Source organism: Apteryx rowi, unplaced genomic scaffold (assembly GCF_003343035.1).
Source record: "Apteryx rowi isolate R43461 unplaced genomic scaffold, aptRow1 scaffold_542, whole genome shotgun sequence".
NCBI classification, from domain to species: Eukaryota; Metazoa; Chordata; class Aves; order Apterygiformes; family Apterygidae; genus Apteryx; species Apteryx rowi.
Window position 1 is genome coordinate 567,418 of NW_020450808.1, and position 12,192 is coordinate 579,609.

A 12,192-nucleotide genomic window follows, 5' to 3' on the forward strand; every position below is an offset into this window, starting at 1 on the left:
TTCTTCAGGCTCTTGGAGATATCCTTGATCCACTTAAGCAACAATTTTAGCAGTAGTATTTGTTTTAATATAAAGAGCAGGTGATGAATGTACCTCTCCCATCAAGATCCTCAAATCTTGTAAATTTGCTTCCAGCGAGCAGTGTATTTCTCTGTTTTTTGGAACTGGCAACAATCTTTTCTATGTCATCTTTATTTCTTTTCGGACTCCAGTCCCTGAACCATCATTTCTTCATCTTTAGTAAGACTGATTTCCCAGCTTTTTTCCTTGCCATTATCTAGTGAAACAGTAAAATACTTGTTTTTCTCTATTAACTTGTTTGTTGCTACAGGATTTCACAGATCATTTTCCTTTTCCAATGTTGTCCCCTTCAGGCCTTCATCTTAAGCAGGTTTCTGCAAAGCCATGCAACTTCTGTTTCTTTTCCTCTTTCATATCTTCAAAGTCGTGACTGAATTCCACTATTGTTTCCATCGGTATCTTCTGTTCCCTATACTCCAAACTTTTCATAATAGCTTCTGTCAAATACCCACTCCAGGATAATATATCTCAGAGGTGTAGCCAATCACCTTCATTATTTTCTCCGTTCCTTAGTCTGTTGCTGCTATACTAGCTTTTACCTTCAAAGTATATTTTCATTCTGGGGCTATTTGTCCTTTGTTTGATCAGCTCTTCTCTTTTACTAATGCTTGACATTTAACTCACCTTGCTAGGAATGACAGGCAAGATCTCATCTTGGTTTTCAACTGCAAGACATCTGTTTCTTTCATAAGACAGTCTATAAATGAACTCTGGAAATTATGGACTGTTCCTAAATCACAGACCCTATAGAAACAAACTGCATCTGAACAGTCAGTTATCAAACAACACTTCTTCCTTGCAAGATAAAAACCTCAGAACTCCTATGTTCTACACCCTACTTGTTGGCCGTCTACATTAGTTATGTGCTGTCTTCATCCTGGATGAATAAAGCTTAACATTTTCATAAAAAAATACATTTTAACTTCAGCTCCCAAAACATTTCACAAACAGCATTTATGTCTTAACATAATGAAAGATAAATAATAATGTCAAAAATTTCAGGCATGCCTGCAGAGAGTGATTTAAGTGCTTATCCAAAATAACAGTGTGTGTCAAAACTAGAAAGAGAATCCCAAGGATCTGGATCAACACAGACTAAGCTCTCTCTTGGAGGCCAATAGGGCCCCAAGTTATAAAACTGATTAATGATGGAAAAAAGTCTTTCATTGTTCATTAAAGAGTTTTATGAACTTTCTATGAAGTGTCTAGTACTGTCCATTAACAAAATCTGCACTCTGGACTAAGTTTACCATGAACTGATAAGAATATTGAGGAATTTAAAGAAATAATACTCATACAAAAATCTTACCCAATAACAGTCAAGAGCAGCATTTCATCTAAATACATTATTTTATGTTTTCTTTTTTACTTTCAGTAATATTTCACAATGAAATTTTCCAGCATTTGTTTTTGCCAGGGCATGAAGTTGTGGTAACAAGCTTATATACAAACCAGTAACATACTAGAGAAGTTGTGGGTATTTTTACTACCCTTGACTTGAAAAAAATGGTCAGACAGATCTTCCTCAAACTTTGCAGTGAGCATACGCATGGGACTAGAGTGAAGACTGGAAACTCTTAACTGGAAAGGCTTTTAGAGACTGAAAACAGTGTATTGGAGTGGAAGCCACTGCACACAGGGATGTATAGTAATTACTGATACCTCCAGTGTGATAGATAGAAAGCTGGATGAGATGGCTTTGCATATCTAAAAGTGTGTATAACAAAAACTAATGAGCTGTGATTGATTTCTCAGAAGTGTTATATTCCTCAATTTGAGCGTAGAGGAGCAACACTTTGGTATCATTTATTGGTTTTCATTTCCCAGTTGCATAAGACATATTCCTCTTTACTTCTAAGGATGTCAGAAGGAATCAAGATTGTTTAATTTATCACTGTTTAGCAAGTTCCTTAACTTTTATAGCACTGATGTTATCAAATATCACTAGACTAATTACCATATTAATCCACTGCATGAATTAAGGGGATTATTTAAGGAAGTCAGTGATTTACTAACCTTAATAGCCTAAATTAAGTACGAGCTTAGGTATGTGCGTGTGAAGTGACTTATATGTTGTACACATATGCTAGTTAAATGCCAATAAGGGAGATCAACATGGAGGATTATATAGTCACCTGTCATCAGTCATGGATCACAGAAACTTGGAACAGACAGTGGTTTGGATAATGTATAATACCCCCAAACCATTGTAATAGGAACAATGAGAAAAATTCAGACAAAGAAAAATCAGATTACAGCAACTTTTAAAAAGGGTCACATTTTGCTCTGTTATCAGAAAATGTAATTCTGCCAGCTACTTCTTCCCCTTTTTCTGTTAGGAACCTGTGTTCTAGGTTTGACAGTTATTATTTATTCCCTATTCTTTCAGTTTAATGTGTTCAGACTATGACAATTCTTGTAAAGATGAAGTTTAACCTGTTGATAAGAGTATCTGTTTGGCAGCTTATTTTGTTATTTAATAATGACAGTATAATTACTTAGAAAGTCTTGGCACTGCAGCTGGTATGCACATTCACAGTATATTCCAGAAAACTGCTGACATTCAAGAGCATCTCTTTAAAATAGAGTAGTGTATTATACTCCAAATTTCTGGTAATAATGAGATATTTCTATAATAATGAGATATGAGATATGCTATTAAGCCATGTAACTTCTCCCAAATTGTGTCTGTCTTTTAAAATTTTAATACTTGCTACTGAGGCCATCCTTAGGTCATGGACGTCCAAGCATTTTTCAAACAAATAAGTAAATCTCAGAACAGTACTGTGGAATAAATAAGGTAAAAAAAAAATAAAAAAGTGGAAGAAAATGACTAGTGAAGTACTATTTGGAAGGAGAGAAAAGTAGGAAAAAATATAGACTACTTATGAGTACTGACAGCTGATGGACTTCTCTGCCTGGTAAGATTGAACTGCTACAGGTGCTACTTCAGCAGTATTATTACAATACAGCTGAAAAATCTGTAGCCAGCTCCAGTGTTATTGGGATCTCTGTGTTTGCAAACACCATACTGCATATTTGGTATATTCACAGTTCATGTAGTGAATACTATTTGCTTAATCATAGCAGCTTGGAATTTAGACAATTTTTGTTTATTGGTTGCTCGAGATGTTGAGAGTAGATCTATGTGTCATAGACCCAAGCTGATAACACACTCTACAAATCAGTTTTGATTTTCAGTGATGCCACTGTCATTTGCAGATAACAGAGGTTGCATAAGACAATTCAGGCAGAGAAAAAAAATCAAGAGATCTAGTGATGTAATCACCGTATTATACAGTCTTTCAGAAGACATGTGTGCAGCTGACACTAGTGCATGTGTCTGTGTCAGCAACAGCTCAGACATATGAAAAGATTCATATCACTCAAATTTTTGGGCTAAGAAAACTTATTCGATAGTTGAAGTAAAGAAGGTTCACTTACATTTCAAGGTCTTGAGTTTTGTTCTCAAATATGAACCAAGCATCATGTTAATACCTTCCTGTGTCTCCCCTCAAAGTGTGGGAGAGAATATCTATGTTAATAATTACTGATTCTACACCACTGCAGTTCCCAAGAAATGTGTGTTTTACACACAAAACATATGAATCACACAAAAGTAAAAAATTCCTGAATAGGTAAGGCACAACAGTTACAGCAAGACCTCAACTGCAAATACGGCTCCTGGATTCTACCATCAGGTCTCATTAGTGGTTTAGATTGTATAATGTGCATTTACTATGCCTTATTTTTTGCTATTTGTTAAAAGTAATATTAATAGTTGATAGGTGGGGTGGAGTACTTACATTTTCAACTCAGTTATTTCCTAGATATAAAAATATTGACATACACCCAGCCTAGGTCAGCCTAACCCATCAATTTCTTAAACATCTTTTCCTTTGGACATGGCTAAACACAAGCAAGTAAAAACACTAATCCTACCTTATTTCTTCCAGAATGCCACAGACAACTAAATGCCAATTCCTTAAATTATTGGTCTCACTGCTTCCCAAATAGTATTCTGCTGCAGCATGATTCTGTTTATGCATCATGATCAATGTCCTTTAACTCCTTTAAGAAAATGCTCCTGGCTATCACTGAAAATATTAAGTGACATTCAAAATAAAAGTGGTTTTGCTGAACCTGATAGTAGAACTGTAGGATAAATTATCACCTGGGGTTTAAGACACTTAGATCTATTTTAAACATCTCAAATAGTCAGTAAACACAGAAATCATCATATCATGCTATTACCATGTTGCTTCTCAGTGTTTTAGTCAGAGCAGATTGGATCAAATATACTGTGATGGAAGGGAAAGTCATTATGACAGGTAAAAGGGATAGCATAGATAAATGATTAGTTGATAGGGAGCTTCTGTTGTCAGTAAAGCCCTTTATCACTGTTGCTGTATTTTAAAGGAAGTTCCCTTGCAAAACAGGTGTTATTAATCAGTGGTGCAAAACAGTCTTAGCAAGCTTGGGAGGTCCCTACATGTATACCATTTGAGATGGGTACCAGCTGATTAGAAACTTGGTGGGGAGAAGGGGTGTTTTCTTACTATTTCTTCATAATATCCCTATTAACAGGCCACTGTGATCAGCCATCCCTCAGTAATACCATTTCTCTAAATTCCAGCCTGTAGATACTCAACTTTTACTAAACAAAAACCTAAATCCATGTCTTTATAATTCTGAAATTATTTTAACTGTAAAAAACATTGGTATCTCAGAGTATGATGCCAATGCTGTGCAATGCAAGCACATGTTGGTAATACCTAAGTGGATTCCAAATGAGCTCTTATATCTGCATAGCCCAGTATAGCATTACAGAGATACTGATTCAGAGCTGTGTTCCTGTGGATCCGTTCCTAAGGTGTTTTTTCTTCAGCAGAGCCAGTTAGCTTTAGGATACCACAATGCTTGAAGTGATTATATCATTTGCCATTCCAGATCTGGCTGGTTCAAAGCCAGCATGGGTGTCATTACACAGTACTGCATTGTGCAAAGTTGATATATCTTAAAACAGAAAGTCCTATTTGATACAATTTGGTACAATATTTCAAATACAGTGTTTGAAAAGTAATCGGCGATCTTGTAGTTTGACTTCATTGTATGGCATATGTAGAGAGTAAAAGACGTGAATGCAACTTGACACTTCCTGAATTTTGCATGCCCAACTTGGTAAACTCACTATTTGCCTGCTGTATTTTTATGAAATACATATTTTTGTACTCATTGACATTATACTATTTAGAATTCTGCTTACTGAAATGCCTTTTGCTTAGGAACCTTGAGTTTAAGTAATTCAACGTGTCTTTTTATCGTTTGATAGCTGGGAAATGGAAGGTGTCAGTCCTCACCAGGGATATGCCATCTGCAGGAACAAGCTCACAGGTTTATATTACATTGTATGGGGAACGCAGCAGTTCAGGGCCTATTTTTCTTGATGGAGAGGAAGGGAAATTATTTCAGAGAGGCAATGAAGACATCTTCACAGTAAGTAATATGTATTCAGTTTATTGCCTGCTTGTATTCTGCCAGATTACATCAAATTTCAAAAGCTCAAAAACAATCAGTTTTTTCATGGTGTACATATCTGGAAACAAGAACCAGGACTTAAATGTGGAGCTAAATTTAGTATCCTTTCTCCCTCACTCCCACCCAAAAGCCAGTTTGATCCAACGTATTTCTTGTTTGTTTAAGAAGAACTATCAGTCACTTTACAGAGTACACAAGAAATTACCAAGAAGTAGAAAAAAACAGAGATGTGTGCAGTTTTTAAATTTGAAATGGAGCAACAATATTAAAAATGAGATGGGGAAGTGAATAATTAGGGTATGGAGCAAATTTTAAACTCTGTTAAATCCTTGCTGCCGTTTTTAAAGAAATGGCTGTTTTTATACCTGCAATAAATTTGGTATAAGTCTGTCTGAAGCTGCTGCTTCTACAAATTACAGAAGCAAGTTTCTCCCCCATCATTCTTGCGCCATGATGATTTAAGAGAGCCGAAATAGGTCTCTTATCAGGAATTGCATAGCTTGAGTGTGTGTGTGGAATTGTCAATGGGTATCTCTAGCAGGTGCCTGCTATAGGGCCACATAACAGGTGCTTCTGTCTATTAGTATCCAGGATAGCAAGTTCTCTTCTGAGAAGAAGGTACTTGATGCTGCCATTATTGAAGTGCTCACCTTTTTTGCAATAGTCTTGCAGCTGCCTAGGATGTAGGAAATCTTGTTCTTAGCTCTCTTCAGCCTGGTGGGGGATCTCAGGAGAATGTATCACCTCTGACAGTGTGCCATTCTCCACCTGAAATGTCAAAAAACAGATATAAGATTCAAAGGAGCAGATAGAATAGGTAACCATGTTCCTGCTTAATAAAAACACCCTCTTCATGAGACATGTTGTTGGTTTTGTTTCCTGCTTCCATGACTGTTATTCATTTCACCTCCAATGACTCTTAAATGCAAAATATGGAGGCTGTCCCTGGATTGGAACCTAAGATTTGCCTCTTAGGTGAGTATCCATAGCACTGAAGACAATTAAGGAATACCTGCTCTGAAAAACATAGAAAGAATCAAGCCGCTCTGCTTATGCTCTATGCTAAATCTAGGTTAATTCTGGTCTGTCCAAACTGTTCTGTCTCCTTACTGTTTATAACAGCAGGTTCAGGGAAATTCACAGTACAGGGAGTTTGGTTCGTACCGATCTTTATAGTGTAAATGAAAGCAGAGAATGAATTCAGTAGAAAGACAGAATAAAGGACAGCAATCCCAGGCTACATCAGAGAAAAAAATGATATATCAAGGAGGAGAGACACTCATGGTGTGTTTCCAGTGCCTTGAAGATAAGCTTTCTATTTCTACGCTTAAGTTCATAACTAGTGGTTTGAATAACCTTCATAAAAAGCTATTCCCTCAGCATGCTGTTATCTCTACTGGACACGCTTGTCCAGCCTGCCCAAGAGCTAATCTTTCAAATACAGCTTTATAAGTTGATTTAATTGAAATGGTTTATAAAAAGAAACAACAAAGTTGAACACAATTGTTTCCAGAATTGTAAGGCGTATCTTCCTAGAGTGGCAGGGAAAACTACGAGAGGTACTTGGGAGGTGCTTAGGAGACAGAGATCTGCATCAGGTCAGTGGTACAGATGCTAAACTGAGCCAGGTTCTGGTGCCAGTCTGATGTTTTTTAGTGATACCTACAGTCTATATTCATGTCCCAGGAAGACCAATATTCAGTGGGGGACAAAATAGCACCAGCAGCACCTCAGGTCATTTAAAGAGTGTTGGCAGGCCAACAGGTTTGCCAGAGGGTTGTTCTTTAAAAGAGCCAAGCTTCTAATGATTGTCTGGAGCAAAATACTTTGGAAACACTGGTTTAAATATCAGAATATTTAATACAGAATATTTCTCTAAACAAAAACATCACCCGACAGTTACCAATTGAATTTCTGTTGCTTGTCTTTTTCTTGTAAGGAATGTTCTATGTTTCACTGATAGTGCTCTTTTTACAGATTAATACTGGAAACCTAGGAGATCTCTACAAAATACGTATAGGACATACAAATGCAGGGAACTTCCCTGCGTGGCACTGTGACGAGGTAAAGGCACTGAGCAGGCATTTTATCTTTCCAAAAGCAGTCACTGTGACAATGGAACCATAATATGAGTCAGAAAAGTCCTTTGAACAAATATGTTAGCCTCATGATATGCTTGCAGCTTTGTTTAAGATATTACTTATGATGAACTATTTTTGCAGGGAATTAATGACATATTGTGATGGTATCCGTCTTACCTGTTTGTCTGCAGTTTGTTTATAACTGTACATTCTGTTTCTTTAAAAATGTATGTCTGGGTAGCAAGGAAGGCTGTCTAACCTGGCTGCTGTAGTCTGAGTCTTCTGGAGCCTTTGTATGCTAGAGAGTGTGTAGAGTTTGTTGAAACCTAAAAGGGCATTGAACTCTAGCTAGCCAAGTTCTTCTCAGATCTGAGGTTGACTTTGGGTCCTTTTACACAGCACTAGAGCTACATTCCAAATGTTTCTAATTCTGTGTTTCTGAGGAAAAAAAGTCAATAACAAATTCCTTTCCCCCCTAATTTAAAAGTGATCTCAATGCAAATAAAGCAAAGATATTAAAGTGAAGAGAATCAGCTAGTTCTGTTTCTAGCTTCAGTCCTGGAGTGCAGTATGCAGATTACTGGACTGGGAATGAAAGGAGATGACTTTATCCTTAACATCAGTGATGTACTATATGTGCCAATGATATATCATGTGTGCCTGAGGAGTTTACTTTACTACTTTGTGCCAGAGTTTCTCATCCTTCAATTAGGAAATAGCAGTTTATAAATTGCTTTAGAATTTCCAGATGAACTCAGTGTTACAGCTCGTATTTCAGGGTAAATTCATATCTAACGGAAAGTGTCCACTGAAGTTAAATATTCACTAATTAATGTTTAAGCTCTGTGGCTATCTGGTGCTTTAACTAGCTGTTTTTATTTGGGACTCAGACTCAGTAAGAAGACAAAGCATGTATGATCCAGGTAGTCTTAGCTAAAGTTTAGACAAGATCCTTTGAGCGTATGCCTCTAGCCATTGTATGGCTATGTTGGAATATTGTGTCATATGTAGTTCACTGTCTAAGAGGTTTCCTGCTAGAATTCTTGGGATTATATCTGTTTCAGTTCAGGTGAGGATTGCCTGACAATAAAGCTGAAGTATTTGTTTCTCAGCTGTGATGTGTTTTGGGGAGTGCTGAAGTCAGAATACCATTTAAGACACTTTTTTCTTCTGTATTCTTTTCCTATGTGCATGTGGACACACAATGAAAGGGTTAAAAAAGACTCCTAGTTTTGTCCTGGGATGCAGAGGGACAGGTTACCAGCTACTTCTGAAGTGTATCTGAGCTGAAGAACAGCTAGAAGAGAACAGTGAATTTTTCGTATGGAAAAGGTTCATTTGTATGCTTAATCTTTGCATTAGAAGCTTTGGTTATCATAAAATCCGACTCAACACTCCACGAATATTCCATGGTTTCTGTGGCTGTGCTCGTGCTGAAATGGTTTTAGGTGTGCAAATGACCAGAAAGGGGTTAATTTGCTAACTCCAAGTTCCCTTTTCAAGATCCTGCAGTAGATGTTGACAGGCTGAGGTTATGCTAGGTTTTTCAGAAAAGCTGAATCTTTTTCTTTAAAGTTTAGTATTTAAGCAGTAAAAAAGATAAAAGTGTTCCCAGTAATTTTGAATTTATTTAATATTCCAATTAAGGAGCTTAGATTCTATAAAGCACAGAGCAGGAGTGAAATTAGGGGTAGAAGTCCCTTCGTTTCTCTCTGTTGGTCTGAAATCTAGCATAGCTCCTGGCATAAATTAGCACGATCAAGGACTAATCAAATATATAGCAACCTCTGAAATGCTGACTATGAAATACTTTGAATTATAGATTAACTAGAGCTCTTTCTCTTCTTCAGCTGGTGTGCACACAGTCCCTTTGTGGAAGAAAATTGCCTATGATGTGCTGGTGTTGTGGCTAGCACTTTCATAGTGCATTTATGCCACAAGCAGTGTTAAAGAATCAAAACTTGTTCCTTTAATTCCTGTTGTAATAAGAAAACAGGTTAAAGGAATGCAATTGCAAGCATTGCAGAGCTTCCCAGTCAGAACTTCCCTGTTTTGTAAGCCATGCCACCTAGTGCAAGTCCATGTGGATGTACTAACTGAAACAACATGGCTATATTTTTCAGGATGGCATCTGAGCCAATAATTCCTGTTTTTTTGGCTTTACTTGAATTGCCCTGCCCTGTACTTTTGAATCTGATTGCGTGAAGAGTCAGATTAGGGATATTTGTATCCAGGAAACAGACATGCCCCAAAACCATGGTTTTGTGATCACATCTGTTAGCACAGAACTCTACCTGCACAGATTTCAGCAGGTTCCCACAGACACCAAGTCCTCTACTACTCCAGTTGAGGCCTCAGTGACTTAAATTGTAATTCTTGGTGCTGCTTTAGGTGCAGTTACTGAACCTTTACTCAGGGGAGCAGTTTTACTTCCCTGCACGCCGATGGCTAGCCTTGGACCAAGCTGATGGGGAAATCTGTCTGGAGCTTCCTGTTTTACATCAGGGTCAGCCTATTCTTCCAGGTAAGCATAATGCCACAGCAGCCAAGTCAGGCCACAAACTCATGCTGATAGAGATGAAGTCGCTGCTTTCATCAGCCCCTCTATTACTTTTTGGCAGCTACAATGCTTCTTTGTGCTCTTTTCCTGTGATTACTGGGCACACTCAGGTAAAAGGTTAAGAATCACTGGAGAGGAGATGGCAGAGTCTTTAACCTAATGAGCTGAATTTCCCAGGTTTTTCAAAAAGACTCCTGCTTTGGTAAGATTTTCAGCATCTATGTTTGTTTTAAAATAGAGACAGTGGTAAAGACAGCTTACAGATATTGGTTTGTATTTTTATTCATAAAAATCAGGAAACAAAAGAAACATATGACAACCATGAAGTCATCATGAGTCAGATCACAAACCCTGCTTTCAATAACTGAGGATTATAGTTCTGGTATGACTATTGTAACTGCTGTTTTAGTTTTAATTTCTGTGTTTGGAATAAAACTTTAACAATATTTTGGAATTTTTATAAGTGTAAAAAGCTCCGTCACTGACATACTAATATTAGGCTTGTTTTGTAATTCTAAAGGTCCATGACACAAAACAATACCAACATCATTAGGTGCTGCTGCTGTTATGGTTTCAGTGGTTGTAATGCCCTGCTTTTTGCTGTCCCACACCAATCCCTGTCACCCATGCGGGATGTTGTTGCTATACGGTCTCTCTGCTTCAGCAATGGGAAGGGGGTTGGCAAAGGCTGTGCTTCTTTTTTCCTTCTCCACAGTTGGCATTGCTCCTTCCTAGACCCAGGAAAGCACAAGAACAGAGCAGGATCAGTATATCCAAGGAGAGATGCCAGTGAGGGAGCAAGAAGCTGGGGTAGGGTTTCCTATCTTTTTGGATGTGAAGGTGGAGGGGGAAATGTCATAATACCACCAATATTACTGAAGCTTTCACTTGAGCAAGATCCACCTGGGACAGGTTCCAGGTCCTCCTCTTCTCCATTTCCAGGAAGATCAGATCAACTGCAGAGTACAAGGTTAATAGAGTATGAGAAATTCCCATCCAACAGTCTCTAAAACCTACTGACCTGCTTTTCAGAATGTTTAATAGTATAACAATACTTGGTGATATTGCAGTACTTTTGCTGATCATGAAAGACTGAAATGATAACACCCATCACTCTTGTGGGTACAGGCTAGGGGAAGAGGAAATAAATTAAATTGAGGGTCCAGAAAGTGGCGCATGAATGTGGGGAAACATGCCATAGGGCATTTTAGTAATAAAGAGCTAAGTGGCCTCGACTTGTATTTGTGCCTATGATGCCTGAGCACTGAGGTCAAGAACCTGAAAAGAAGAGTGGAAAAAATGTTTGTGCCTCCTTAATATGCCTTTAAAAGAAAAACAATAGCACAAAAGATTTTTTCCAGCAGTCTAGTTAGCAGCAGTAAATGGCTCATGAAATGCTGTAGAGAAAGGCTGGCCAGCACTAACCACAGTGATTTGGGATCCTGAGTGGTTAGGATCTTTATGCCCCCAAGGAATGAAAAAGCCCCACTTCCTCTCAGATCTGATCTCTTTGGGAGACTCCTAATATTATTAGCATAGGGAAACATACAAGCACAGTAGTCAAAAAATCCAACCTTTTAAATAAACAGTAATTAATGATTATTAACATGTTATTAAATCAAATATGCTTAGTTCCCTTCCCTGCAATATCTGTTCTTTTCCAGTGCTTCCTTACTTAATATTCTGGGACCTTGACCATACACACCTTCTAGTTTCAGGCTCTTCTTTCTAAGTTGTTTCTTTATTTCTGAAATAAAGAAATAATGAAAGATTTTTATTATCAGGTAATCCTGATACATCATAAAACACAACAGCACACTTAGGCCATCCTCTCAATCTGCATTTTATCATTGGTAATTTCTCCCTCACGCAGGAAAGGAAGAAAAGAAATTCTGTGTACTTCTACCAGCCTCAGTATAAGAGCAGTCATGC

At 37.6% G+C, this 12,192-nt stretch overlaps 1 protein-coding gene across 1 annotated transcript in view; it reads left to right on the top strand.

Annotated features, from left to right (window-relative positions):
• Nucleotides 1-4,405: 4,405 nt before the first annotated feature.
• Nucleotides 4,406-12,192, top strand: part of LOC112973430 (lipoxygenase homology domain-containing protein 1) — a 39,651-nt gene continuing 31,864 nt past the window's right edge. The window contains exons 1-4 of the mRNA XM_026081316.1: nucleotides 4,406-4,412; nucleotides 5,414-5,577; nucleotides 7,597-7,683; nucleotides 10,092-10,224. Coding sequence (XP_025937101.1) covers nucleotides 4,406-4,412; nucleotides 5,414-5,577; nucleotides 7,597-7,683; nucleotides 10,092-10,224 — 391 coding nt within the window. The remainder of the gene's footprint in view (nucleotides 4,413-5,413; nucleotides 5,578-7,596; nucleotides 7,684-10,091; nucleotides 10,225-12,192) is intronic.